At 42.4% G+C, this 26,185-nt stretch overlaps 1 protein-coding gene and 1 long non-coding RNA gene across 4 annotated transcripts in view; both read right to left on the bottom strand.

The window, feature by feature from the left end:
- The window catches only part of GLB1 (galactosidase beta 1), a 90,625-nt gene that overhangs the window by 39,371 nt on the left and 25,069 nt on the right, over window positions 1-26,185 (bottom strand). For all 3 annotated transcript variants that reach the window (XM_005600856.4, XM_005600858.4, XM_005600857.4), the window contains exons 5-10: window positions 25,257-25,351; window positions 17,994-18,174; window positions 14,867-14,925; window positions 13,325-13,446; window positions 13,198-13,238; window positions 8,953-9,065 (exon numbers count right to left, since the gene is read on the bottom strand). In XM_005600856.4, coding sequence (XP_005600913.3) covers window positions 8,953-9,065; window positions 13,198-13,238; window positions 13,325-13,446; window positions 14,867-14,925; window positions 17,994-18,174; window positions 25,257-25,351 — 611 coding nt within the window. The remainder of the gene's footprint in view (window positions 1-8,952; window positions 9,066-13,197; window positions 13,239-13,324; window positions 13,447-14,866; window positions 14,926-17,993; window positions 18,175-25,256; window positions 25,352-26,185) is intronic.
- LOC138918239 (uncharacterized) lies at window positions 6,883-7,950 on the bottom strand. Its single transcript, XR_011427321.1, has 2 exons — window positions 7,910-7,950; window positions 6,883-7,256 (listed from the first exon to the last, which is right to left on the bottom strand). It is a non-coding gene; the product is annotated as an uncharacterized lncRNA (long non-coding RNA).

The following is a 26,185-nucleotide window of genomic DNA, read 5'->3' as shown; positions in this document are numbered from 1 at the left end:
GTGGCGCAGCGGTTAAGTGCACGTGTTTCGCTTCAGTGGCCTGGGGTTTGCCGGTTCGGATCCTGAGTGCAGACATGGCACCGCTTGGCAAGTCATGCTGTGGCAGGCGTCCCACATATAAAGTAGAGGAAGATGAGCATGGATGTTAGCTCAGGGCCAGGCTTCCTCAGCAAAAAAAAAGAGGAGGATTGGCGGCAGATGATAGCTCAGGGCTAGTCTTCCTCAAAAGAAAAAGAAGAAAAAAGAAATGGACAGGGGGCATTTTTAAAAAACTTTAAAACAAAGGGACATCAGAGAAGACTTGAATAGATGGGAAAGCATTTTCTTGGCTAAAAGTCAATATTGTAAATGTCACTCCTTATTTGATGTATAAATTTATTACAAAACTAATCAAAACATCATCAGGTGTCTTGGGTTTTTGTTTTGTTTTGAAGTTGACAAAATAATACCAAAGTTTACGTGGAAAAGCAAACTTGCAGGAAAAGCCAGGGAAATTCTGAAAGACTAAAGATGGAAGACTGGTCCTACTAGATAATAAAACATAATAAAGGTAACAAAACAGTTTGGTATTGGTAAAGGAGAAAAAAAATAACATAAAAGAAAGAGTTAAAAAATAGACCCAAATACTTATGGAAATTAAGTAGGTGATAAAATGGGCGCATCAAATCAGTGATAAAATAATGGCTCAGTCAATGAAAGGTGCTGGCATAACTGGCTAGTCATGTAAGACACGAATCCCTACCTCACTCTTAACCCCACCACCAGCAAAAATTTCATGTACTTCAACATTTAAATATAAAACATGAAATCATAAAAATTTTAAGCACATAAGGGAATTTATTTATACTACTAGAGTGGAGAAGCAGCCATAAAGGAGAGAAGTAATACATTTGACTACATAAAAATTCAAGATTATTTTTTTACAGAAAAAAGAATAAAGAACCCCTAAAGCTAAAACAATACCACAATAATAGAACATTTTCAAATTATAAAAAAGACAAATAGCCCAACAGAAAAACTGTGAAAAACCTGAACAAGTAGTTCATGGAAAACAAAACATAAATGGACAATTCGTTCATGAAAGGTTGTACAACTCTAGTACTTATCACTAAAGAAATGCAGTACTTTCTCTAAAAACCATCCTTCTTACATATCAAATGGTAAGGTCAAAAGGTCTGATAATTCACAGTATTGGTAAAAGTGTGGGGAAACGAGACTCAACTGATGTAGTTTCGTGGAAGGGCTGTTTGGTAATATCCATCAAAACATTAGGTTTAAACAACCTTGTCCCACCAATTCCATTTCAAGAAAATTTCCTGTAGCTATCCTTGAACTGGTACATGAGATGTCATTTAAATGTTGAAAATAACCTAAATGCCCATCAATTAGAAACTGATTAAGTAGGGGGCTGGCCCCTTGGCCGAGTGGTTAAGTTCGCACGCTCCGCTGCAGGCGGCCCAGTGTTTCGTTGGTTCAAATCCTGGGCGCGGACATGGCACTGCTCATCAAACCACGCTGAGGCAGCGTCCCACATACCACAACTAGAAGGACCCACAATGAAGAATATAATACAACTATGTACCGGGGGGGCTTTGGGGAGAAAGAGGAAAAAAATAAAATCTTAAAAAAAACCCAAAAAACTGATTAAGTAAACGGCAGTAAATCTACATATTATAATAGCAGGTAGCCATTAAAGAGAATGAGGTCATCTAGGTTAAGATGGCACACACTAAACATACACATTGAATTTCATTCTTTCCCAAAATGCCAAGAAAATCCCAGTAAACAGATATTTTTTAAAGATATAAGTACACACAACAGAAGAACAGGGAGGAGAAAACAGCAACAAAACTTTGGAAACTGGTCAAATGAATAGCAAATCAGTAGTAAGAAAGCCAAATCCTAACCTAGAATGGGAGAAAACTAAGAACCAATTCAGTTTGGCTGCAGAATTACCAAAAGGCTCAAAATTGGCAGCACCAGATACTTGTAGAACTAGGAAGTGCAGATGCTAAAATAAGGAGGCCTGGGTGAAAGCTATTTGTGAAGCAGTCTGATCCTCAGATTTCTTCTCCTACTCCAAGCCAAGGGTCTTCCAACTCTAGTGCACATCAGAATCACGCAGGGGTCTGTAAAACCTCAGATTGCTGGCCCTACCCACAGAATTTCTGATTTAGTAGAATTTGCATTTCCATCAAGTTCCTAGGTGATTCTGATGCTCTAATGTTTGAGAAACACTACTCTATGTAATGCCCCTTCCTACCTGGGCAGAAGATTAGAGATTTATTCTCTGGAAAGGGGAAAACAGATAGTTTTGGGTTCAACGTTAACCTGCAGAGTTGAGGACAAGTATACCATATCAAAAAGGAAGAATGTGATCATGTAGATAGTAAACATTAACTACCACCAGTACCCACTCTGCCCCAGGGCCCAGAATGCTGGCAGCCAGCCTCTTACTCCAGGCAGGAAACTGGAAGACCTCTCTCTCTTGGAAATCTTCAAGGCCATAGAGAAAAAATCTAAAGATACTGATACCTTGTAATTTTATATAATTAAACAAAATTAAATCAAAAGTAATCTATAAAAATCAAAAACCAAAAAAGGAAAGAAATGAACCTACTTGTTTATTTGGTTAGTGGCATAACCAAACCCTACCTCAATTAACATTGCCTGTCACAAATTTGGCCCGGAGTGTAGGGGGATGTGGTGGTTTTAACAATATGCTTGCAAATTCTCTGAAACTCTTCCCCTTGATAAGTGGAACTTAATTCCCCTGAGAATGGCCTGGACTTAGTAACTTGCTTTCAGTGAAAAGAATATAGCAAAAGTGATGGGGTGTCATTTCCGAGCTTAGGTAATAAAAGGATAGCAGCTTCCATCTTGGAGGTGCGCTTATGGATCCTTTACTTTGCGGGTATCCATGTTGTAAGCAGTCTTACAGAGGGGCCTACATGTCAAGGAACGGAAGCAACCTGCCAACAGCCTTGTGAGGGCTTTTAGAAATGAATCCTTCAGCCCCAGTCAAGTCTTCAGAGTCCGCAGCTTGGCCGACCACTTGACTGCAACCTTGGGAAACTTCATGAGCTAGAATATCCAGCTAAGACATCTCTAGATTTTTTACCCTCAGAAACTGTTTGAGATAATAAACATTTGTTGTTTTAAGCTACTAAGTTTGCAGGTAATTTGTTATACAGCAAGAGAGAAGAAAACAAATCTCCTTTGAAAATTCATATCCATGACTAGCCCCCACATATATGTGCCACCAGAATTCATACTACTTTATAGTACAAAAACCCCTCAATCTAACAATTTAATTTAGGGGCTGGCCCTGTTGCCTAGTGGTTAAGTTTAGTGTGCACCACTTCAGCAGCCCAGGTTTGGTTCCCAGGCACGGACCTGCCCCACTTGTTGGCAGCCATGCTACGGCAGGGACCCACACACAAAATAGAGGAAGATCGGCAGGAGATGTTAGCTCAAGGTGAATCTTTCTCAGCCGGAAAAAAAACAAAAAAATTTAATTTAAATTGTAGTAGTACTTTTCCTCTAGTACTTTCCAGAAACAAATGTTAACTCTCTCTGGAAGAACCCACCTTTCACCCTAAACCTCAAAGAATCCCTAAGGCTAAAGATCCAAGAATTGAGCTCACAGTCAAAAATCACAACACACACAAAGAAACAAGGCATTGTGAGCAAGAGCTCACAGAAATAACAAAGAGTAGAATCAGACAAAGTCTTTGGTGCTGGAATTATCACATATAGACATAGAATAGAAATATCTTTAATGTGTTTAAAGAAATAAAAGAAGAGAGTATATATATAAGGAGAGAGCCAAGAGATTTTTAAAATGACCAAGTAGCATTAGAAGTGCCAATGGGGACTTCTGGAATAAAAAATATAATTTAATAATTCAGTGGACAGGTTTAACCTCAGAATTTATAGCTGCTAAAGAGAAAACAGAATTGAAGAACAATAGATCTGAAGGTATTCAAAATGACACAGAGAAAAAGAGGTTAAGAGATAAGAAGGCTAGAATCAGAAGCTCTAACAAACATGTAATTGGAGTTCCAGAAAAGAGAGACAGTAGGGTAGAAGTAAATATTTGAAGAGAAAATAGCTTAAACTTTTCAAGACTAGTGAAAAAGATACCAAGACACAAATTTTAAGATTTTCCAAAAATAACCAAGCAGGATAAATAAAAAGAAATTCACACTTAGAGACGTCACAGAGAAACTGCAGAACATCAAATAGAAAGGGAAAATCTTAGAAGCAGCCAAAGAGGAAAGACAGGGTACCTTCAAAGAAGCAACAGAGTGAGAATCATCTGACTTCTCAACGGCAACAATGGAAGCCATAAGACAGTATGCTGAAGGAAAATAACTGTTGGTCTAGAAAAACTACACTTTGGAAATGAGGGTGAAAAAAAAGACACTTTCAGACAAATAAGAATTAAAATAGTTTGCTCACTAAACGAAATTCTACAGAATATACTTCAAGCAGAAGGAAAGCGATCTCAGACGGAAAGATTGAGAAGATGCAAGAAGGAATAAAGAATAAAGAAAGTACATAACTAGGACAAAGTTACAGTCATGCATTGCATAACAACGTTCCAGTCAATGACTAACAGCGTATACAACAGTAGTCCCATTAGATTAGTACCACATAGCTTGGGTAGGTAGCAGGCTACACCATCTAGGTTTGTGTAAATACACTCTACGACGTTTGCATGATGAAATCGTCTAACAGCGCGTTTCTCAGTGCACTCGTCGTTACTCTGTATTCATATATCTGTCTACGTTACATCTCCACTAGGACGTATATTAGACAAGTCAAACTCAGCATATCCAAACTGAATTCCTGATCTTCCCCCCAGAACTCCACCCTTCAAGTTGCTCAGGTCAAATACTTTCTTTCATACTCCACATCAGGAAGTTCTATGAGCTCTACTTGCTTAGGTAGTCTGAATACAACCAGTGCCTAGTATCTTCACAAGCCACAGTTCCCTCTCAGCTAAATAGCTGCAAAAGCCTTTTAATTGGTTTTCCTGTTCTACCCCTGCCCCTCCTCCCAGAGTCTACAAGTACAACTGCCTCCCTGAGTAACCCTTTAGCTGCTCTGCTCAACTCTACAATGAATCTCCATTTCCTTCAGAGGAAGCCAAAGTCTTACAATGGCCTATAAGGCCCTATGGGGTCAGTTCCCCATTTTCTCTCCGAACTCATCTCCTACTACTCTCCCCTTCCCTTCCTGAGCTCCAGCCACTCTGGCCTCCTCGCTAGTCCTTAAAAACGCCATGTGCTTTCCCACCTTTTCACTGGCTGCATTCTGCGGGGAATGCTCCTGCCCTGGATATCCCACACGGCTCTCTCTCCACCTTAAAGTCTTTATTCCAGTTTTACTTTCTCAAGGAGGCCTATGTATACCAAGCAGCTAAAACCGCACCTGGCCTATAGAGGGAACTTACAAATATTTGTGGAATTATTTGTGAATAAATGAACGATGTGGGCAAAGTCAAACACTGTCTGAAACAATTATAAAAATGCCTTATAGGGTTTATTTTTTAAAGAGAGAACTAGAATACATGAAATCTAAACCCAAGAGACCTAACATACATGACATTAATGGCATACAAGTCAAGAGGGATGTAATTGGAGCTAACATGAGATAAAGTTCTGGCTGTGTGGAGAAGGTAAAGATATCGACTAATTTTAAATTATTATAAGTTAAAACTGAATGTTAAAGTTTTTTGAGAGCCAGGCATAAAGGAGTGCACACTGTATGAATCCATCTACATAAAATAAAGAAACAAGCAAAACTAACCTAGAGTGACAGAGGTCAGGACAGCGGCTAACTCTGGGGATCGGAGGTTCATGACTAGAAAAGAGCATGAGGGGGGCTTCTGGGGTGCTGTGTGTGGGTTACAGGGCTGTGTTCACTTCACATAAATTCACTGAGCTGTACACTTACGCGTTGTGCTTTCTGGAAGGCATATATTTTAATAGGTAATCACTAAAGGAGTGAAAACATAGTGAATAACTTCCAAACTAGCAGGAGGGTGGAGGATGAAATAAGGAAAAAAAAACTCAAACAATTCAAAAGAAAGTAATAAAGGGAAGACAAAACAGAAAAAGTGGACAAATAGATTATTATAAAATAAAATAGTTGACAGGAAACAACAAGTGTTGGAGAGGATGTGGGGAGAAGGGAACCCTCGTACACTGCTGGTGGGAGTGCAAACTGGCGCAGCCACTATGGAAAGCAGTACAGAGATTTCTCAGAAAATTAAGAATAGATCTACCATATGATCCAGCTATCCCACTGCTGGATATTTATCCAAAGAACTTGAAAACACAAATGCATAAAGATACATGCACCCCTATGTTCATGGCAGCATTCTTCACAATAGCCAAGACTTGGAAGCAACCTAGGTACCCATCAAGGGACGAATGGATAAAGAAGATGTGGTATTTATACACAATGGAATACTACTCAGCCATAAGAAATGATGAAATCCGGCCATTTGTGACAACATGGATGGACCTGGAGGGTATTATGCTGAGTGAAATAAGTCAGAGGGAGAAAGTCAAATACCATATGATCTCACGCATAAGTAGAAGATAAAAACAACGACAAACAAACACATAGCAACAGAGATTGGACTGGTGGTTGCCAGAGGGGAAGGGGGAGGGAGAAGGGTGAAAGGGGTGATTAGGCTCATGTGTGGTGATAGATTATAATTAGTCTTTGGGTGGTAAACATGACATAATCTACACAGAATTTGAAACATATTATGATGTACATCTGAAAGTTATATAATGTTATAATCCAATGTTACTGCTATAAAAACAAAAATTAAAATTAAAAAGTAAATAAAATGGAAAAAAATTAAAAAATAATAAAATAGTTTAATCAATGTCTATCAAGAATTATAACGAATGAAAATGAAAAAAAGCACCAATTAAAAGACAAAAAAGTTTAAACTAGATATTTAAAAAATCCAGAGGGGCTGGCCTGGTGGCGAGGTGGTTAAATGCACACATTCTGCTTTGGTGGCTCGGGGTTCGCTGGTTCAGATCCCAGGTGCGGGCATGGCACTGCATGACAAGCCATGCTGTGGCAGGCGTCCCACATATAAAGTAGAGGAAGATGGGCACGGATGTTAGCTCAGGGCCAGCTTTCCTCAGCAAAAAGAGGAGGATTGGCGGCAGATGTTAGCTCACGGATAATCCTCCTCCTCAAAAAAAAAATCCAGCTGTATCCTGTTTATAAGTGACACATTAAAAAAAAAAGGATATAAAAAGGTTGAAATTAAAGCATTGTGAAAGATATAACAGGTAAATACTAAGCAAAAGAAGGCAGGTAAGCTATATTAGTATCAGACAAAGACTTTAAGGCAAAAAGCATTATTCGAAACGGAGGGTTACCACATAATGATACTAAAGTATTTAATTCTCAACTTGCATACCTAATGACATGGCCTCAAAAACTGACACAAGCACAAGGAAAAGTACATAAACACAACTCTCAGTAAATAATAGAATAAACTGACAAAAAAATTAGAAAGGATATCAAAGATATCAACAACACCATTACTAAGGTTAATCTAATGAACACATATAGGTTATATCCAACAATTATAAAACATACAGACTTTTCAAGAATACATGGAATATTCGTTCATATTGGTATATGCCGGGCTCTAAGACTAGGTTCAACACATTTCAAGAGATTGGTATCATACAGACCACATTCTCTAACCAGAAGGCAAACATGTTAGAAACCAAAAAACTGCAAAAATACTTATGTTTAATAACTGAAAAACCCACTTTTGAACATTTCAAGGGTCAAAGAGAAACCAAAATAGGCATGTTTAGAAGCAAATATAATAAATATATTACATATCAAAACTTACGAGATGGGGTGACAGCAGTACTTGAAGGAAATGTATGACCTTGAATATTTATATTAGAAAAGAAGAAAGGCTGGATTAAAAAGCTAAGCTTCAAATAAAGGAAAGAAATAATAAAGAGAGGAACAAAAAGCTTTGAAACAGAACAAATGTACAAGAGAGAGCTTGCGAGTCCTCACCATAAATTCTGCAGACATTAAACCCATAATAAAAAAAACCATGAGCAACATTTTAACCGTACACCTGAAAATTTAGATGAAATGGACAAATTCTAAGAGTAGTTAAGTATAGATCGTATTTTTCAATATGTTGAAAATGTTTCAAAACATAAACTTTAACAGTTAGGCTTAATTTTAACACTTAGGCTTAAATTGAGACTTCGGCATACTTAAAACAAAAAATGTCCATACCATTTATAGGCAGAAAACCTTTGTTTTTTAACTTCAAAACTCAGGTGACTGAGCAGAAAAACTGTGGGTTTTTTTTTTAAACCCACAGCAGAGACAGGAAACCCCACCTGGGTGCTTTAGATGCCTCACAAGGTCACAACGTTAGCAGGACTAAGCAGTTCAGGTGTCAGGACAGGAGGAAACGGCAATCACTCGCCCCAAATAGAAAAATGAGCATTGCTGACAGCTCACATTTGCACAGTGGTGCTTCACAGGCCCACGGATTTTCTCTCCTACAAACTTCAGCTATTTATGTGGGGACACATTTTCTTACTTTTAGTATGAATAATAGTAGTGGCTACCTCCTATTGGACAACATACGTATCAGGACTGTACTGGATGCTGTACACGCATTCTTTTTAATCCTTACAGCACAACCAGGTGCTGTCCTCTCTGTTTCACAAATGAATAGACCAGTGGAGTGTCTTGCTACAGGCTCATTCTTAATCAGGTAGGCTCAAGGCCAAGTCTATCTCATGCCTCCCTTCATCAGTCCTTTTAACCCCAAAGGCTCCAGGAAGTCATCTATAGAGCACAATGAACCCAAGGCAGGCTCTGTTCAAGACCAGCCCACCATAGCCCAGACAAAGCACTCACCTTCTTAATAACGTCTCGCAGAGCAAAATACTTCTCAGTAAGGTCCCCTGCCTCGCTCAGCGGGGCGTCATAGTCATAGCTGGTGGGCTGTGGTTGGTAGGGCAAGTTGGCCCCTAGAAGACAAAAATATGCCACTAGTTACTCCTGAAGGCCCTCCTGTGGGACAAGTTCTTTGGGATTCACGGCTTGGCATTGCAGAGGGAGAAAATAAAGGACACATTAGAACCAGTTGTTAAGCGACACAGAGCTGGCCCTCAGGACGCAAGGTTTAGAGAAGTGAGTTTCTTCCTACAGGTGGCCCTGGCCAAAGCACCTTTCAGTCTACAAAGCACCTTCCCCATCCACTCTCTCAGTGGAAGCTCACAGCTGCAACCCTGCTGGACAAGCAGGGGATCTGAAGCTTCCCACAAAATCTGCTCAAAATCTCACAACCAGTAATGGCAGGACTTATGGCATGACCCACATCTCCAGGGTTGCAGATCAACCCTGCAAGTCTGCGGTCTTTTTTCATGACCTCGACCTGTGTGGTTGAGAAAAGGTCAGTAGTGGAGACACAGGTAAGTGGGCCAAGGATCAGCAGAAAACAAGTGAGGGGTTATCACACCAGACCAAGTGGGAGATGACTGCAGACACATATTCGCCCACAGAGATTCAAATGTAACCCTAAGGCCTCTGTAATGTCTGCAAAGAGTTGGCGGGTGCTGTGGTGTGCCTCTTACATCCCCCTTCAGGACCAAGGCCCTAGCTCATCCCTCCAGCTGCCAGGAGTGATGGCTGCTGACGGCTCTCAGATGTGTCCTTCTGGTCACTGACCTCTGCCGGAATGTCTTGCCCAAGGTTATGACCCTCTCGGGATAGCCCAGATCAAACGATTGACCAACGTGGGGATAAAAAAACCTGGTGCTCTTGCCTCAAAGGGTCATGAATCCCAGCTCCAAACTCCTCTAGGATCAGCTGAGCCACTTTTGAAACTGCATCACAGGCCAACTTCTCCCTCTGCCTAATCCTGCCACCCACACTCTCTCACAAGTGTAGCTCCTGGGAGCACACCCCAATATACTTCCTGTTGAGTAATCTCAGAGTCTGTTTCCATGGGAACGTGACCTACAACAGAGACCAATAAATAATACCAATACTGTGTATACAAAAAAACTAGGAAAGCAAATGGCCTTTCAGTTATTGTCCAAAGGACATAGTTAGACCAGAGGTCCCCCAACCTTGCCACAGATGATATTCACAGGTAGGAGACTGTGTGCAATACTGGGCGGTGACCCTATGCCAGTACCTAGCAAACTTCCTCATGCATGAGAGCCAAATGGAGAGCTTGTCAAAACAGATTCCTAAGCCCCAGCCGAGACTCTGATTCAGCAGGTCTGGGGTGCAACCTGAGACTGTGCGTTTCTAACAACCTCCCAGGTGATGCTGATGCTGCTGTCTGCGGACCAGCAAGGCTCTGTGCCACCCCTTTCTCTTGTACTCCAGAGAGCATTTTGCAATGCAAGTGTGTGAAAATAAGTTATTTTAGGATAATCTTATATCCAACCTAATTTCTAAGTAAATGAGGCATAAAATCTGATAGTTCACCTATGATTTAGTAACAAATTCCTTCAATTGATCCCACAGCTCACAAATGATGGAGCCACCATGGGTGATCCTACTGGTAGTGGAGTTGACAGATGAGTGAGGCTGAGAATCAGGTCATCCCCCAAAGGCTCTGCTTCATTATTTTCCTGTAGAAAATCTACAATTTGAAAGACCTGGACCACTCAACCAAGTGAACTGATCCACTGATACTTCCATTCCTCCATTTCTTCTTAATCAGAGACAGCAGCCTGCCAACAGGTCCATCTGCCTCTGTGGATACATACGTTAAAACACATCCTTTGCTGTGAGATGCACAGAAAAATAAAACCACATCCCTTGCTCCAAGGAGCTCAGCTTCTCCTTTGTGGTCCCTCCCCTGGCTCTAATGTGGCAGTGACTTTGCTGCTGTGTTTCTCATTTACGTCTTGCTCCACACTAGATTGCCTGCACCCTAGAGTAGGCGTGGCTTCATTTACCCAAGCGCCCTGCCCCCTCCAGAGCCAGGTATGAAGGGGGAGCTCAATAAGTGGTTGTTGAGTTGAGTTGAACAGGTGTGACTTGTAGAAACAAACTTTACAGGCCAAGGGAACCCAGGTTGGGAAGCTGACCAGTGGGTGCAAGGACAGCCTGGAAAACTAAGTCTTCGCTCTAGTTGTAGCAGAGAATCTTTCTCTGGATGTTTTCAGACCACCGTAGGGCTGTGTCACAGAGCAACAGTGCTAACTCAAGCGTCCTCTTAGGAGGAAGTTAGGAGTTAGGGAGTGTGAGGCAGCAAGGCAAAAGAAATGGCAAGACCTACCACTCCTCAACTCTCCACATTGTGTCAGAAGTATCGGGCAGCCTGGATCCCATAGGAGGCCCTCACGCAGATGGGGACACACACAGGTTCAGAGTGTGGTACGCATACCTGCACAGCTTTTTCTCTCACTGCTCTTCTCTGGGAAGCTGGTCTGAACAACAGCTGCTAAGAAGCACAGACTGGCCCTCCCTCACTTTTCCAAAGAGACCAGGCAAGAGGGCAGGTTGGAGAGGCCTGCAAACACAAGAGGGGCTGGCGCAGGGTCTTCAGATGGCCAGGAGTTATCCAAAGGGCAGTGACCAGCTTTCCAAGGACTGAGTTTGAGTCCAGGCTCCCCTCCCTGCCAGCCGCCAGTTTTTTGACAAGAATGTATTGTTTTAAGTAAAATAATACAATATGAAAAAAATGTATCATGAACTGTAAGTTCCAAAAAATATCAGTCTTTATTCCTGGCTTGGATGATTAGTCTCAATTCCCTGAGTGGCATTCTTATCCACTGAATGAAAATACATCACAAAGTCTTAATTGTTTCTAATGAGAAGAGAGACTCACAGAGATGATCTAAAACTTCAATTACCAACCTTGGCAAGCTATGATCTTTTAAGAAGTGACGTGCGAGTTTTGCAATACTGCCATTTCTTGGCTCTAATAATAGTAATAAGAAAAATAATACTTGTAAACTAAGTCTTCTCCTCGCCCATCCCACGCTGCACAAAAGAGAGCAGTTCAAAGGAGAAACTTTATTGAGAGTTGATGGTATCCAGTTACAGATCCTAGGGGATAGAAACCCAAAGGAAGCCTTCAAAATGCAACAGTAGGACATCGTCAGTGATTCAGAGAGAAAAGTGCAGATGCGGAAAGAGGTGGGGAAGGAGGCTTAGAGAACAGTTAATGAAGGAATGTAAAATGGTGCAGCCACTTTGGAAAACACTATGGCAGTTCCTCAAACTCTAAACACAAGATTTAGTTACCATATGACCCAGCAATCCCACTCCTAGGTATATACCCAAAAGAACTGAAACAGGGATTCAAACAAATACTTATATATCAATGTTCATAGTGGCATTATTCATAATGGCCCAAAAGTGGAAACAACCCAAATGTCCACCAATTGATGAATGAATAAACAAAATGTTGTATATCTATATGATAGAATATTATTCAGCAATAAAAACAAATGAAGTACTGATACACACTAGAATATGGATGAACCTTGAAAAGATTCTGCCAAATGAAAGAAGTCAAATACAAAAGACCATACACTGTATCATTCTATTTATATGAAATGTCCAGAACAGGCAAATCCATAAAGATGGCGAGTAGACTAGTGGTTGCCAATGGGTGGGAGGAGGGACAGTGGGGACTTTCTTGGGTATGGGGTTTCTTTTTGGAATAACGAAAATGTTCTGGAATTAGATGGTGTTAACAGTTGCACAATTTTGTAATATACTAAATACTATACTGAATTGTACATTCTAAAATTATTAATTTTATGATATGTGAATTATATCTCAACAAAACAAAATGTTAGAAAAGAAAAAAAAAGACCACAGCAGAATATATGAACAAGTAATCTATAGCCAGATACTATGAGTGAGACTCGCCCAGCTGGCTTATTTCAAAACAATAAGGTTTCCAAATGCACAAGTTATATCCCTTAAAAATTTTTTTTAAGGAAAAATGACTTTTTAAATTATGTAAAAATTTTCCTAAAAATTTCTAAAAAATGTTCGAATTTTTTGGGAAATTTAGGAGAGGACCAACAAAAATGGAAATAAAAATTGTAAGCACACCCTCTCAAAATCAAGCACCAGAAACAATCTAGCATAAGCTTCTACAAACAGATGTTAAATTGTTCTTACCATTCCAATAGGCAAAATTGGTCCCACCTATAAACATGTACCTACAAGGAAACAAGAGAACAGACAGTACTTGACTGTGAGCCCACAGTTGTGGAGGGCGCCCTCCCCTCCAGAAATTAACACTCACATGTTCACATTCGCCCCACTAGCAAGTATATCATAGAGAGTAGAAGCCACCACATCAGTCTTGGCTTTTGAGTGTCGTTGGCCCCAATGGTCTAACCAGCCAGTATAGAATTCAGAATTGATCTAAAAAGAGAAGAGGACATGGAGCTTAGGGTAGATCTACGACCTTCCAACGCTGTGCCTTCCCTGTAACGATGGCCCTAGTACTCTGCCAGGGGATGGCTGGAAAGGGGAGTTGAGATGCAGTGCTTAATCCTGAGCTGGGAGGGCCAGCGAGGAGTTCCAATAATAACACTGTTGAAACTCAGTTTTCAGGCACCAATAATACAAGTATTCCTAAAAAGTTGTACCTGCACCAAAATTTTGTTAACCAATCCCCAGGTTAAGCACAATAGGGAAGTTTGTTGGGCAAAAGAATCAGAGGGCAAAATACTTTTATAAAATAATCAGCTCCGAATTCACTCTTTGTATGAATCCAGGTTTTCAGATCTCAGGTTGACTTAAAGTGAGTAGACTGTTGGTCCAATTATGCCGCAAAGCAGGCCCTGTGCACTTCATGCTTCTGTTGGGCACTTCCCTGCTAAGCCCTTGGTCTCGAGAAGGAAAAAGAAATCTGGACATGTCGTGGGGCCTTCACGTCTCAGGTTCCAGGAAATAGCTCCACCCAAAGTCTGTGAATGCAGGTTCTGCACTGCTCACTAAGCAGAGACCAGATTCAGAAAAGGCTGTTTTGTACAAAGGTTCGTACACAGGCGGGGCAGGTTGACCTCTACAGAGAAGACACAGGACATAACCCCTTAAACTGGGCTGAGTAACAACAACAACTACCACTGCGGAGAAGGGAAGAGTGGAGAACGATGGATCGATGGACTGTATACTCCCACCTGGACCTGCCACCATCTCCGCCTCCTAGCCACCTACACAGCATGCCATAAAGCCCTGCAACTCAAAGTGCGCTCAGCAAACCTACATCCCCAGTGTAACCTGGTTGCTTGTCAGAAATGCAGAATCTGTCCCCATCACAGACCCCACAGATCAAAGTTTGCATTTTAACAAGATTCCCATGTGACCTGTAAGCACATTAAAGGTGGAGAAGCTGTCACAAAGAGATCTCGAGAGACACAGGCACGAACTCAGATGCCGGCCCTGCCTCTCACCAGCTGTACAACCCTGCGCAAGTGACATACGTTCTCCGAGCCTCACTGAAAATGGAGATGGTAACACTGCTTAGCAGAGTTGCCGTGAGGACCAAATGAGATGGAGTGTGCAAGAGCACAGAGCCTGACGCAGGGCAGGACATTCACATTAGTCCCCATTCTGTTCCACTCCAGTGCAGGGCCTCAGTTTCAAACAGGAGCACTGCTTCTGCTGACACCCATGTGGCCAGAGGGCCAGGCCCTATGGTCCCATCAGTTGCCAAGCCCACAGACAGAAAAACCAAGGTTCTCCTCCCACCCTTCTGTAGCAGGTAATCTCTCTCTCCCAACAGCTGTAATGATAGTACAAACACAAAGTCTCTCCACACCACATCCCCAGTTCTTACCAAGGGTCCTCTGGGCTCGCTCTTCCTCTGGATTTGGAAAGCAGCTGTGACATTGATACCTAAAAATTACGAGAGACAGAAAAAAGGTTAGTCATGGGAATGACAAGAAGTTATATAAAAAGAGTCCTGTGTAGGACTTGAGCCTGAGGCCCCTGACCTCCCCCACACCCCATGGGCCTTTCCACCTCCAAACCAACTTTAGGCTGATTCAGACCATCAATTTGACAGATGCGTGTGGACCACAAAACACTGCTTCCTCTCTAAACAGGTCCCCTCGGCCTTTCCGGACTGCATTGCTTTGGGAATTCACTTCACAGGCTTGTTGTCTTCATCTGTGTTTCCCCATGGCCTGGACACATGTCGCGTGTTCTCTCTTCACATGGACATCTGGGCGACCTGGATGCTCCCTTCAGGATGGGTCTGCTTTCAAGATACATCCTTGTAGCCTCCACAGCGCCACAGACACAATAGTGCCATAAATATTTGCCAATTAATTAACAAATCAAAGGGGTGAATGAGTCTAACTGTGTTTTCCCTTGAATAATGGAGTATCCTCTGAATTTTAATTTGTACAACATCAGCCATTCCAGTCCACTTGCTCTCAATTTTTCCTTCTGAATTATTCCACAGGGATGTCTGTGTCTTGTCTTGCTTCCCATGTCTTCTATTCTTCCTTCCTCCTCTAAAAAGAGAAAAAATTTCTCCACAGAGGGGTAATGGGCTGTCTTACATCAGTGAAAGAGTGAGCATGAATAGTGTTTCTCCAACCAAAGCAGATACCCTGATCCCAAACGTCACGGTCTAGTTCCCACAGCAGGTATCTCAGAGGGGAAACAATGCCAGCCCAGACCTCCACAGAACCCGCTGCTCTTGGATTAGCCTCTGGCTTCTCTGGAAGGTCAGCTTTCAGGAAAGAATGGGGTGATCAAGAAAGAGTGGAATCTCAAGGACATTATGGCTGTAATTTTCTCATTATTAAGCGTCAGGTGGCATTCAGATCTTGAAACACTGTTCTCATGAGCCTCTCCTATGATCTGACCCGAGGCAATGCACCTCTGCCACACAAATGAATGAGGCTGCCACAAGCCCTACCTGGCCCAGGTGCACTGGCCTTGCAGTGGTCTGTCCTTCAACCCACAGCAGTAGCAATTGTGCTGTCAACCCCCATGGCCAGACAAATCATGTTCACAATAAACACATAATAATCTTCCATTTGTTCCTCCCAACAGAAAAATACTGTGCTTTTTCATCATCGTGATAGGAAGGGTGCCAAAGCAGGAGGAAACCAGCATACCACTTCCTGTGCAGCCCTTTGTAGGTGAGTTATTTCATCACCAAATCCTCTGAGCAACGTCCCATGTTTCTAGAAACACTCAATTCACTTAAAGCCAATTCTTTTATTTTTTGGTAACGTAGAAGAATGTCTTTAAAAATACAACTTCCGTCTTGTACACCCTTCTCAAGAGAAAGCAACTGTTGGACGTGCAATGTGCACGGAGTGTCTTATACTCTAGATGGGGGAAGAGCGGGCTCTTTATGCTACGTCAAGAGTTGGTCTTTTTTGGGGGGAGGGATAAATTTTTATTTTGAAATAATTTCAAACTTATAGAAAAGTTGTGAGAATAGTACAAAAAACTCATATTCCTTTCACTCGGATTTCCCAACTGTTAACATTTTATCAGTTACTTTATCAGTTTGTCTCTACATAAATACACGTGTTTTTTCCTGAGTCATTTGAGAAAAAGTTGCAGACATGATGGCCCTTTACCCCTGAATACTTCAGTGTGCATTCCCCAAGAGAAAGGGCATTCTTTAAATAACCACAATACAATTATTAAAAATCAGGAAATTGGGGCTAGCCCTGTGGCCTAGTGGTTAAGTTCGGCATGCTTCACTTCAGTGGCCCAAGTTCAGTTCCTGGGCGTGGATCTACACCACTCATCGGTGGCCATGCTGTGGTGGCAACCCACATACAAAATAGAGGAAGACTGACACAGATGTTACTCAGGGTGAATCTTCCTCAGCAAAAAACCCCCAAAAAACTCAGGAAATTAACATGAATACAATACTATTACCTAATCTACAGATTTTATTCAAAGATTTCAATTGTCCCAGTAATGTCCTTCATAGCAAAAAAAAAGAGAAAAAGTTCAGACCAGGATCCTTTTCAGGATCACATGCCACATTTAGCTGTCATGTCCTTTATGAAAGCTGCTCTCAACCTGAATGAAGACTCTCTTTTAATGTTTATATAGCCAGAAGCATCCTAGCATGCTGCTTGCCCACCCAGAATTTTCATGTGTGGAACCTCTGCAGCTTACACAGCACTAACAAGTTGGGCAAGACAGGATTTTTGTTTGTTTGTTTTTTTGGTAAGGAAGACTGTCGCTGAGCTAACATCTATTCCAATCTTCCTCTATTTTATGTGGGATGCCACTAAATTGTGGATTGACGAGTGGTGCTAGTTCACACCCAGGATCCAAACCCATGAACCCCGGGCTGCCGAAGGAGAGCACAAGTACTTAACCACTACGTCACTGGGCCAGCCCACAGGCAAGATGACTTTTGCAGCATCTACCAAACCACCTCTGGCCCATCACAGTTCATAGTGTTGGGTTATGCAAAAAGATGGAAGTGTAAGGTCCCTGCACTCCAGAGCTGACAGGCCAACACCACCTAGCCAGTGGCTGACTTCAGAGTTCACTACAGCCACAACATAGCCCCGAGCATCCAGCCACGATACGGGGGTCAGGGAGAGCAGAGAAGCACAGAGTCCTAGACAGAGCCTGGAAGGCAAGTGCTCAGGGTAGAGCTTCTCACGGCTGGAACTGCTCCTGTGAGGGCCAGCCCCTAAGAGAAAACCACTCCAGATTCCAGGCTAGCTCCGCAGTGCTGAAAATGGAGCGCTTGTCCTAAAGGCCAAAGCAGCCTAAATAAAACAATCTCTGCAATGAAGGGGTGCTTTATCAACTACTCTATCTGATCTTTACTTGATAAGGCAAAACTTGAGAAATCTCATTCAATATGCCCATGCCACTTACAGCAACAGCTGCCCAGAGCAATCGACAGAGTGTAAACCCAAGCCTGCATGGCCTTAGCTGGGCTTTCTGCTACTACACACACCAACCTGACCCAAAGTCCACTGTGGCATAGAGCCCCTGCAGTGCCCCACACTTCAGGAACTTCTGAAAGATGCCGTCGGTAGTGAACAGAAGCACGTCATCCCCCAGGTGTTGGTGGAAGAGCTTCTGCAGGAAACGCAGGTAGTCATAATCACAGGTAAAGTAGCTGCCATATTCATTTTCAACCTGCAAATCAAAAAGAGGAGGGGAAAAAAAAACTAAGGAGATCCCAGCGCAGTCATTCTGACACAAGCTCTTGTCTGGAGAAAATACCTGAGCATCTGCTGAGATGACAAGGCTTACTGATCACCAAAAATATCTCCTACACTCAGTTCTCAAAACTCATTCTCCAAGAAGCAACTCAGCATAAAAACTTACCTTCTACTACACTCCAAGAAATAAGAAAACGACAAAAACCACCATGTTAGTTTTCGAATTGTAGTGATATTCTCCCCCATAAGAGATAACAGATACCTTAAACGTTACATAAATAACACCCATGATAGAAATACTAGACAATGCATAAAAATGAAAAGAAAATGGAAAAAGCATCTGTTAATTCTATAATTCAGAGATAGCCATTGTAAGCATTTTGGCAGTCTTCCAGATTTACATACACACACACACTCTAAATATACCCAATAATATAAGGTAATTGTTTCCTGTCCTCAAAACTGGTATCATATTATATGCACCAGTCATAACATCACTTTTCCTCCTTAATACACTACGCAAAATGTCCACCGCAGTAACAAGGGCAGATGTGGGATACGGATGCACCATCATTTACTTGAGCTCCTACTGTCAAACATTCAGGGTATTTCTTGTTTTGTACTCAATAACCAATGCTCAGTTTGTGCTAGGTATCATCAGAGGTTTTCAACCAGGAGCTATTTTTACCCCCCAGGAGACATCTGGCAATGTCTAGAGATATTTTGGGTTGTCATAACTGGAGGGAGTGGTGTGCTACTGGCATCTAGTGGGTAGAGGCCAAGCGATGCCGCTAAACATCCTACATCCTACATCAACAGCCTCCACAACACAGAATTATCAGGTGCGAACTGGCAATAGGGCCGAGGTGGGAAGAAACCCTGCTCTGAGGCATGCATTCTCAGTGGGGGTGGAGAGCATCCCCAAGGAGGTGAAATTGATTCTTATAGGATAAAAAAAAATCTTATTCTTTTTATATATAAAGCACAGATATACATACAGGCATACAGTATCTCTCAGGTATTGAAATTTCATGGGGAGGCAATTAGGAAAAAATCTCTAAAGAGGCTTTTTAGGGGGCAACAGTGAAAAAAAGGTTTATTGCTTTATTGCTCTAAAGCAATGAAATGAATGATCTTCAGCTCCTCTCCTAACACCCAAGAAGCTTAGAGACCTAACGCTGAGAGAAAGAAGCAGGACACCGAAAAATAGACAGTATAGAAAATCCAAAAGAGTCAACACCAAACTATGAAGTCCGGGTACACATATAGGTGGTAAAATTTTATTTATACTTTTACCAAGAAACGATGGCCATGAAAGTCAGCACAGTGGGAAGAAGTGGGGTGTGATCAAGAAGGACTCCTGGCAAGCTTCTAGGGTCCTGGCCAAGCGCTATTTTCCATCTTGGGTGGTGATTATGTGGGGGTTCTCACCATAATGCTTCATTATACTGCACGTTTTGTATGTGTGTTATAGTTCACCATTTTACAAAAATTGAAAAAATACCCAACCATAAAATTTCAACCCTCACATAATGCAAAACAAATTTTTGTGGTGCTGGGGATACATGGTCTTTAAACATAAGCACAAGAAACTGTGAGCCCCCAGGAGAGAGGCATCCAGCCTGACGGTGGCTGGGAGAGATGGTTAAGGAGGCTTCTCCGAGGGGCTGCCCGAGGTACTATCCAGCGAAGAGGGCCGAGTGCAGAGTACTTCAGAAACTACCTGAAGCTCCGTGTGGCCTGGGCACACACTGGCGGAGTATGAAAGGAATGGTGAATGATGTGGATGAAATAAATACCACCAGTCTTATCTGCATATCCCTGCCTGCTCAATGGTTTAATGAATGATTGTTTTCTCAGAGAGGATCCCTCTGACAATACTTTCATGCTATGGGTTCAAGAAGCAAAACAGACTGTCGTGAGCATGCCCAGGACCAAGGATTTGTGGTCCAGGAAGCCATCCTGAAAAAGGAGGGATGTGCCACTCCCGCAGAGTGAGTGACTGATCCTGGTACTTTGATCAGCCCCACAGAAGTCCCTTTGGAAATAACTGAGATAAACACTAAGAAAAGCTTTGCAAATACTCGCAAGCTACTTTCCTCCTCCTTTTCTTTTTTCTCCTCATTTAATAAGAGCTATTTGTATGGCTGTGTCTTCCTTCATGGTTTGGCTGTCAAGAAGATCAGAGCTAAACCTAAGAGTCAGCTCTAACGACTAAGTGGCCCCAGAGCCTTTGCACCTCGTGTTGTTTTCTGCCCATCCTCACACCCCAACCCAACCTCATTCATTTTCTCTTACTTTTTCAAGTCTTATTTTTCCATTAACATCACTGTGTGATGTACCTTAAAATAAACAGGCTTGCAACAAATGCACACACATAATTTGGTTAGGTTTTGAGAGAGAGAGAAAAGTTCAACATTTGCAAGGTGGCTTAGAGCTATGGTCACGGGCACAGGCGTCACAGACCCAGGTGTTCACATGCAAATCTCAGCTCTGCCACTTCTTATCCTTAGGACCCCACCTGTAAAATGCTTTCTCATCTGTAAGAGGCAAAAATACCAAGCTTGCTGGGTGTTATGAGGATTGACTGAGTCAACACGTGAACAGGGCTTCGCACAATACCTCGCGCCCAGTAAGTGCTCAGAAAGCCAGCAACCAGGACACTACTCAAAGTCTGTATCATTGCCAACCAGTGAAAAAAAGAGGGGCATGTGTGGGCTGCAGAGGTGAGAGGAGAAACACACCCAGAAAAGGGCTTGAAAGACTCACAGAAAAAGTCACAGTGAGATTCAGAGGAACAGAGACTTTTCTAGAGCAGGGGTCAGCAAACTTTTTCCCTAAAGGGCAAAAGAGTAAATATTTTAGCCTTTTTGGCCATATGTCTTTGTCTCAACTACTCAGTTCTGCTATTGTACTGCAAAAGCCACAGGTAATATGAAAACAAGTGGGCACGGCTGTGTTCCAATGTACCCTTATTTACAAAAACAGACCGGGGGCCAGACTTGGCCCACAGGCCAGTTTGCAGGTGCTTGTTCTAGAGCAACTGTCTCATGCTGCAAGCTCCTTAATGAAGCCACAAAGCACTGCAGACTTTTAAGGCTGTTCATCTTCCACAACAACAGGCATCAACAGGGCGTACACCCCACACGTTGCATGAGGCAAAGCTGTGGGTGGAAGGGCCTCACTCCTAATTATTTTCATCTTGGATATCATTAACAGGTGTTTATGGCTTTACTGATTTTAGGTGTGGTCTTGGTACCAACTGAGATAAACATCCACAAACCAGCTTAGGCGGCACTGGTTTAACTAATCCCCCCCAAGAGAATACTGCCACATCCGGCTGAATCATAAGGATGAACAAAGGTCCAGGCTGGCCTTGCCCAGCTGTAAGACAATAGTGTTGAGAGCCCTAAACACCCTCAGGCCAGGATTTGACCCTTCTGGTCTGAATCATCTTTACCTGCAGACAGATGGGTCCTCTGTGGCCTCTTCAACTCCGCACTCCCAGAGAGAGCGCCAACATTGTGAGCTGAGGAAAGCCAGCATGCTCCTGGCCTGAATTAAGATCGAGATAGAAAGCAGCTTTCAGAGAAACCTTTACACGCTGAAACACTGTCTATCAATGCCAGCTTCTTTCTTATCTAACCTACCGCTCTCTATTCTATTCTAGAACCACTTGTTAGGTATGTGATGGGCACGCATGTGTGATGTGACCGCACGGCTGCCACGCAGACATGTAGGGTGCAGAAGAGACTAGAGGTCAGGGATGAAAGTAGAAAAACCGCCATAAGCGCTTCACAAACAGAGGCACTAACCAAGGGTTCTGAGAGTTAAGCCGACACCAATTAAGTCACTCGGGAAGGCTTCCGGACAGAGGGAGCAGCTGTGAACTGCGCCTCAAATGACAAGAAGGCAACCATGAATTTGGTGAACAAAGAATTTTTAATGATACAAAAAAAATTCTTATGACATAAGAATAACATAAAAAAACTCAGATAGGAAACTGGTCACACAGTATGAACTAAGTCTCTAAAGAGAAATTTTTTAAGGCTTGGAAAAACATTCAAGGAAATCTCCCCAAAACTGAAAGAGCTTTGCTTCTGGCTCCTGTTTAAGTGACAGTTACGGTTTCTCTGCTTTCTTATATTTTTCTGTACTTCCCAGTATTTACTTGTTTATTTAGTAGTCAAGGGACAAAAAGGATTAGGTGGGATTCAAGCAGGTGGAGATGTGATGGGCAAGATGGAGGAGGAGGCCGAGGGCCCGGGCAGGATCCACGGTCAAGTTAAGGTCGTCTAAGGTTGCCAGGGATGGACACAAGAAGAAATGTCCCCCCGACATTCAACTTTGCTCTCCTCTGCAGAGTTCCTATCTGATCACATTCTCTGTGGCATTTCAATCAAAAAGTACCTAAAAGTTATGAGCAAAAATTGGAAGTGAGTTAGGGAGAAGCAGAGACTGAAAAATGAGGGAAACTAAAGAAAACCTAAGACTAAGAGAAAGGAGGAAGATCCAGCTGGGCAAAGACACACTCAAGTTTCAGCCTTGAAATCTTCACACAGGAAAATAGGCTCCCATAAGCTTAACCAGTACAGACTCAAGATGGGTGAAGGGCCATTGAGCGCTACTCGTACAGCCCTCTGGGAGCAGCAGCCTACCCTCTCTCCACTGTGGTGTTGGAATGGACACCCTGGCCAGTCCAGCCTCTCACTGCCTCACCTGACTTATATCCGCAGGGCAAGGGAGTGGCCCTGCTCCCTCCCCACAATGACCTGTCCCTACAAACTGTCTACAGTGCTGTTCCTAAGAAGGAAATCTGGCCCACCACACTGCATCCCCCTGATGTTCCAGGATGCAGCCAATTTGATGTAACTTTATTCTTTTCAATAAGAGCATCTTTGGTAAATGTCCAATGAACATGGTTTTATGTTTTACCTACGTAATTTTACAAACATCAAAAATCACTGCTAGTCAAGTGTCCCAATTTTTCACCTGTCGAGTACTTGCCACAAGTCATACCCTACAATACACCAGTCTTTGCAGACAGAAAAACACATGGAAGGAGAATGGGAGTAGGAAGCAGGAGAGAAAACATCCAGCCACAATTCACTGCGCCTCTTTCCAGGCCAGTGTGAACTGACCACCTAAGGAGTGCAGACATCAAAGCAGTTCAGTCCACGCCACAGCCCTGCAGCCAGAAGGCAACGAGGCACGAGAGAAAGAGACGGGCCACAGGACCAGCAGACGTAGGGTGCAATCCTGATTCTGTGACCTGCCAGCCGGGTGACCTTGGCCAAGTCACTTAACCTCTTTGAAGTTCTTCATTTAAAAGAGATTGTGTGGGGGAACAAAAGACCGCGAATTGCTAAAGCAATCCTGAGCAAGAAAAACAAAGCCGGCGGAATCACAATCCCCGATTTCAAAACATACTACAAAGCTACAGTGATCAAAACAGCATGGTACTGGTACAAAAACAGGTCCACAGATCAATGGAACAGAATTGAAAGCCCAGAGATAAAACCACACATCTATGGACAGCTAATCTTCGACAAAGGAGCAGAGGGCCTACAATGGAGAAAAGAAAGTCTCTTCAACAAATGGTGCTGGGAAAACTGGACAGCCACATGCAAAAGATTGAAAATTGACCATTCTTTTTCACCACACACCAAAATAAACTCAAAATGGATCAAAGACCTAAAGATTAGGCCTGAGACAATAAGTCTTTTGGAAGAGAATATAGGCAGTACACTCTTTGACATCAGTTTCAAAAGAATCTTTTCGGACACTGTAACTCCTCAGTTGAGGGAAACAATAGAAAGAATAAACAAATGGGACTTCATCAGACTAAAGAGCTTCTTCAAGGCAAGGGAAAACAGAATTGAAACAAAAAAACAGCTCACTAATTGGGAAAAAATATTTACAAGCCACTTATCCGACAAAGGGTTAATCTCCATAATATACAAAGAACTCACACTGCTTAACAACAAAAAAACAAACAACCCGATCAAAAAATGGGCAGAGGACATGAACAGACATTTCTCAAAAGAAGATATGAATATGGCCAATAGACACATGAAAAGATGTTCATCATCGCTAATCATCAGGGAAATGCGAATCAAAACTACACTAAGATATCACCTTATACCCGTTAGATTGGCAAAAACATCCAAAACCAAGAACGACAAATGTTGGAGAGGTTGTGGAGAAAGAGGAACCCTCATACACTGTTGGTGGGCATGCAAACTGGTACAGCCACTATGGAAAACAGTATGGAGATTTCTCAAAAAGTTAAAAATAGAAATACCCTATGACCCAGCCATCCCATTACTGGGTATCTATCCTAAGAACCTGATAACATATCTCAAGAGTCCGTTGCACCCCTATGTTCATCGCAGCATTATTTACAATAGCCAAGACGTGGAACCAGCCTACATGCCCAGAAACTGATGACTGGATAAAGAAGATGTGGTATATATACACAATGGAATACTACTCAGCCATAAAAAAAGACGAAATTGGCCCATTCACAACAACGTGGATGGACCTCGAGGGCATTATGTTAAGCGAAATAAGTCAGTCAGAGAAAGACGATCTCTATATGACTCCACTCATAGGTGGAAATTAGTATATTGAGAAGGAGATCTGATCGGTGGTTACCAGGGAAAAGGGGGGGTGGGGGGAGGGTATGAAGGGGGAAGTGGTGTACCCACAACATGACTAACAAAAATGTACAACTGAAATCTCACAAGCTTGTAATCTATCATAACATTAATAAAAAAAATAAAAAATAAAAAATAAAAAATAAAAAAAATAAAAGAGATTGTGGTTGGAAGAATTGAGTAGCATTTATAGGGCATCCGGCACAGAGTCTGTACACGACAGGCATTCAAAAATGATAATGCCTCCCCAAAATGCAATTTAAATCAAAACATCATCTGTGGCATTGCCTCTCAAAGAAATAGACTTATGAGGCTCATGTCTACATCACTCCTATATATAACGTGGATGGATGGAAACCTTCCCCCACCACCTGCCCAGCCTCATCTCCATGGTTACCTGCACTGTTATAATTGGCCCTCCATTCTGATAGAGTAGGGGCTTCATCTTGGGCAGAAGGACTCCCAACCACTTGTCCACAGCTGCAAGGTAATCTGGAAAACAAGACAGGTTTAACACCATCAGGCACCTTTTAGTACAAACCAGACACAATGCAGCCTTGTCACCCTGGGGCTGGCAGCAGAGACTGGGGTACACTGGATTCAATAACTACCTTCTGAAATGGGGTAGCTACATGCACTAAAAGTCTGATAGAAGTTGTCCTGCAAGGAGTTGTCTCTTCAGCTGAGCTCTCAGTGGACAAGGACCAGTATGCCTGGTATCTGTCCCTGCCACTAGGACACAAACCCTGGAGCATAGGAGGCAGCCAGCCAACGTTTGTCGAATGAAGAAAAGAGTGACTGAATGGTGTGTCCTTCTCTCTGTCACAGTAGAGGTTTTTTAAATTAAAATTAAGTTCTAAATTATATATTTACATTGTCAAATGGGGATTATAGAGTGCATATTTCATAAAGTTGCTGTAAGGATTAAACAATATGCATGAAAACACTAATAATATACTAAGGGTGTAAAATGTGAGGGTTATACCTAAGAAGGAAATGTGTACAGAGTGTAACACAGTAATGTTTTAGATGTTAAACAATCAGTGTTAGTGCTCTTATGACTACCCTCATCACCAAGAAAAACTGGTCTTCAGAAGACAGAAATGCAGCTGGATGGGACCTTCTGACTGACAAGGGTTTACAGCTAGAATAATCTCTATCTAAATAATAAGCTATCATTTACATACCACTCTAAAAGTAGACAAAGAAATAGGAGGCACTGCAGCTACGGAGCAGTCCAGTGACACTATTCCAGAAGTCACTTCTGCCATTTGGATTAGCGAGATGCTATCGCCGGTCACGCAACGCAAAGCATTAAAGTCAGTC

This window comes from Equus caballus, chromosome 16 (genome assembly GCF_041296265.1).
Source record: "Equus caballus isolate H_3958 breed thoroughbred chromosome 16, TB-T2T, whole genome shotgun sequence".
Lineage (NCBI taxonomy): Eukaryota > Metazoa > Chordata > Mammalia > Perissodactyla > Equidae > Equus > Equus caballus.
Note: the sequence above shows the minus strand (reverse complement) of the source record. Positions and strands in the feature narration are given on the sequence as shown.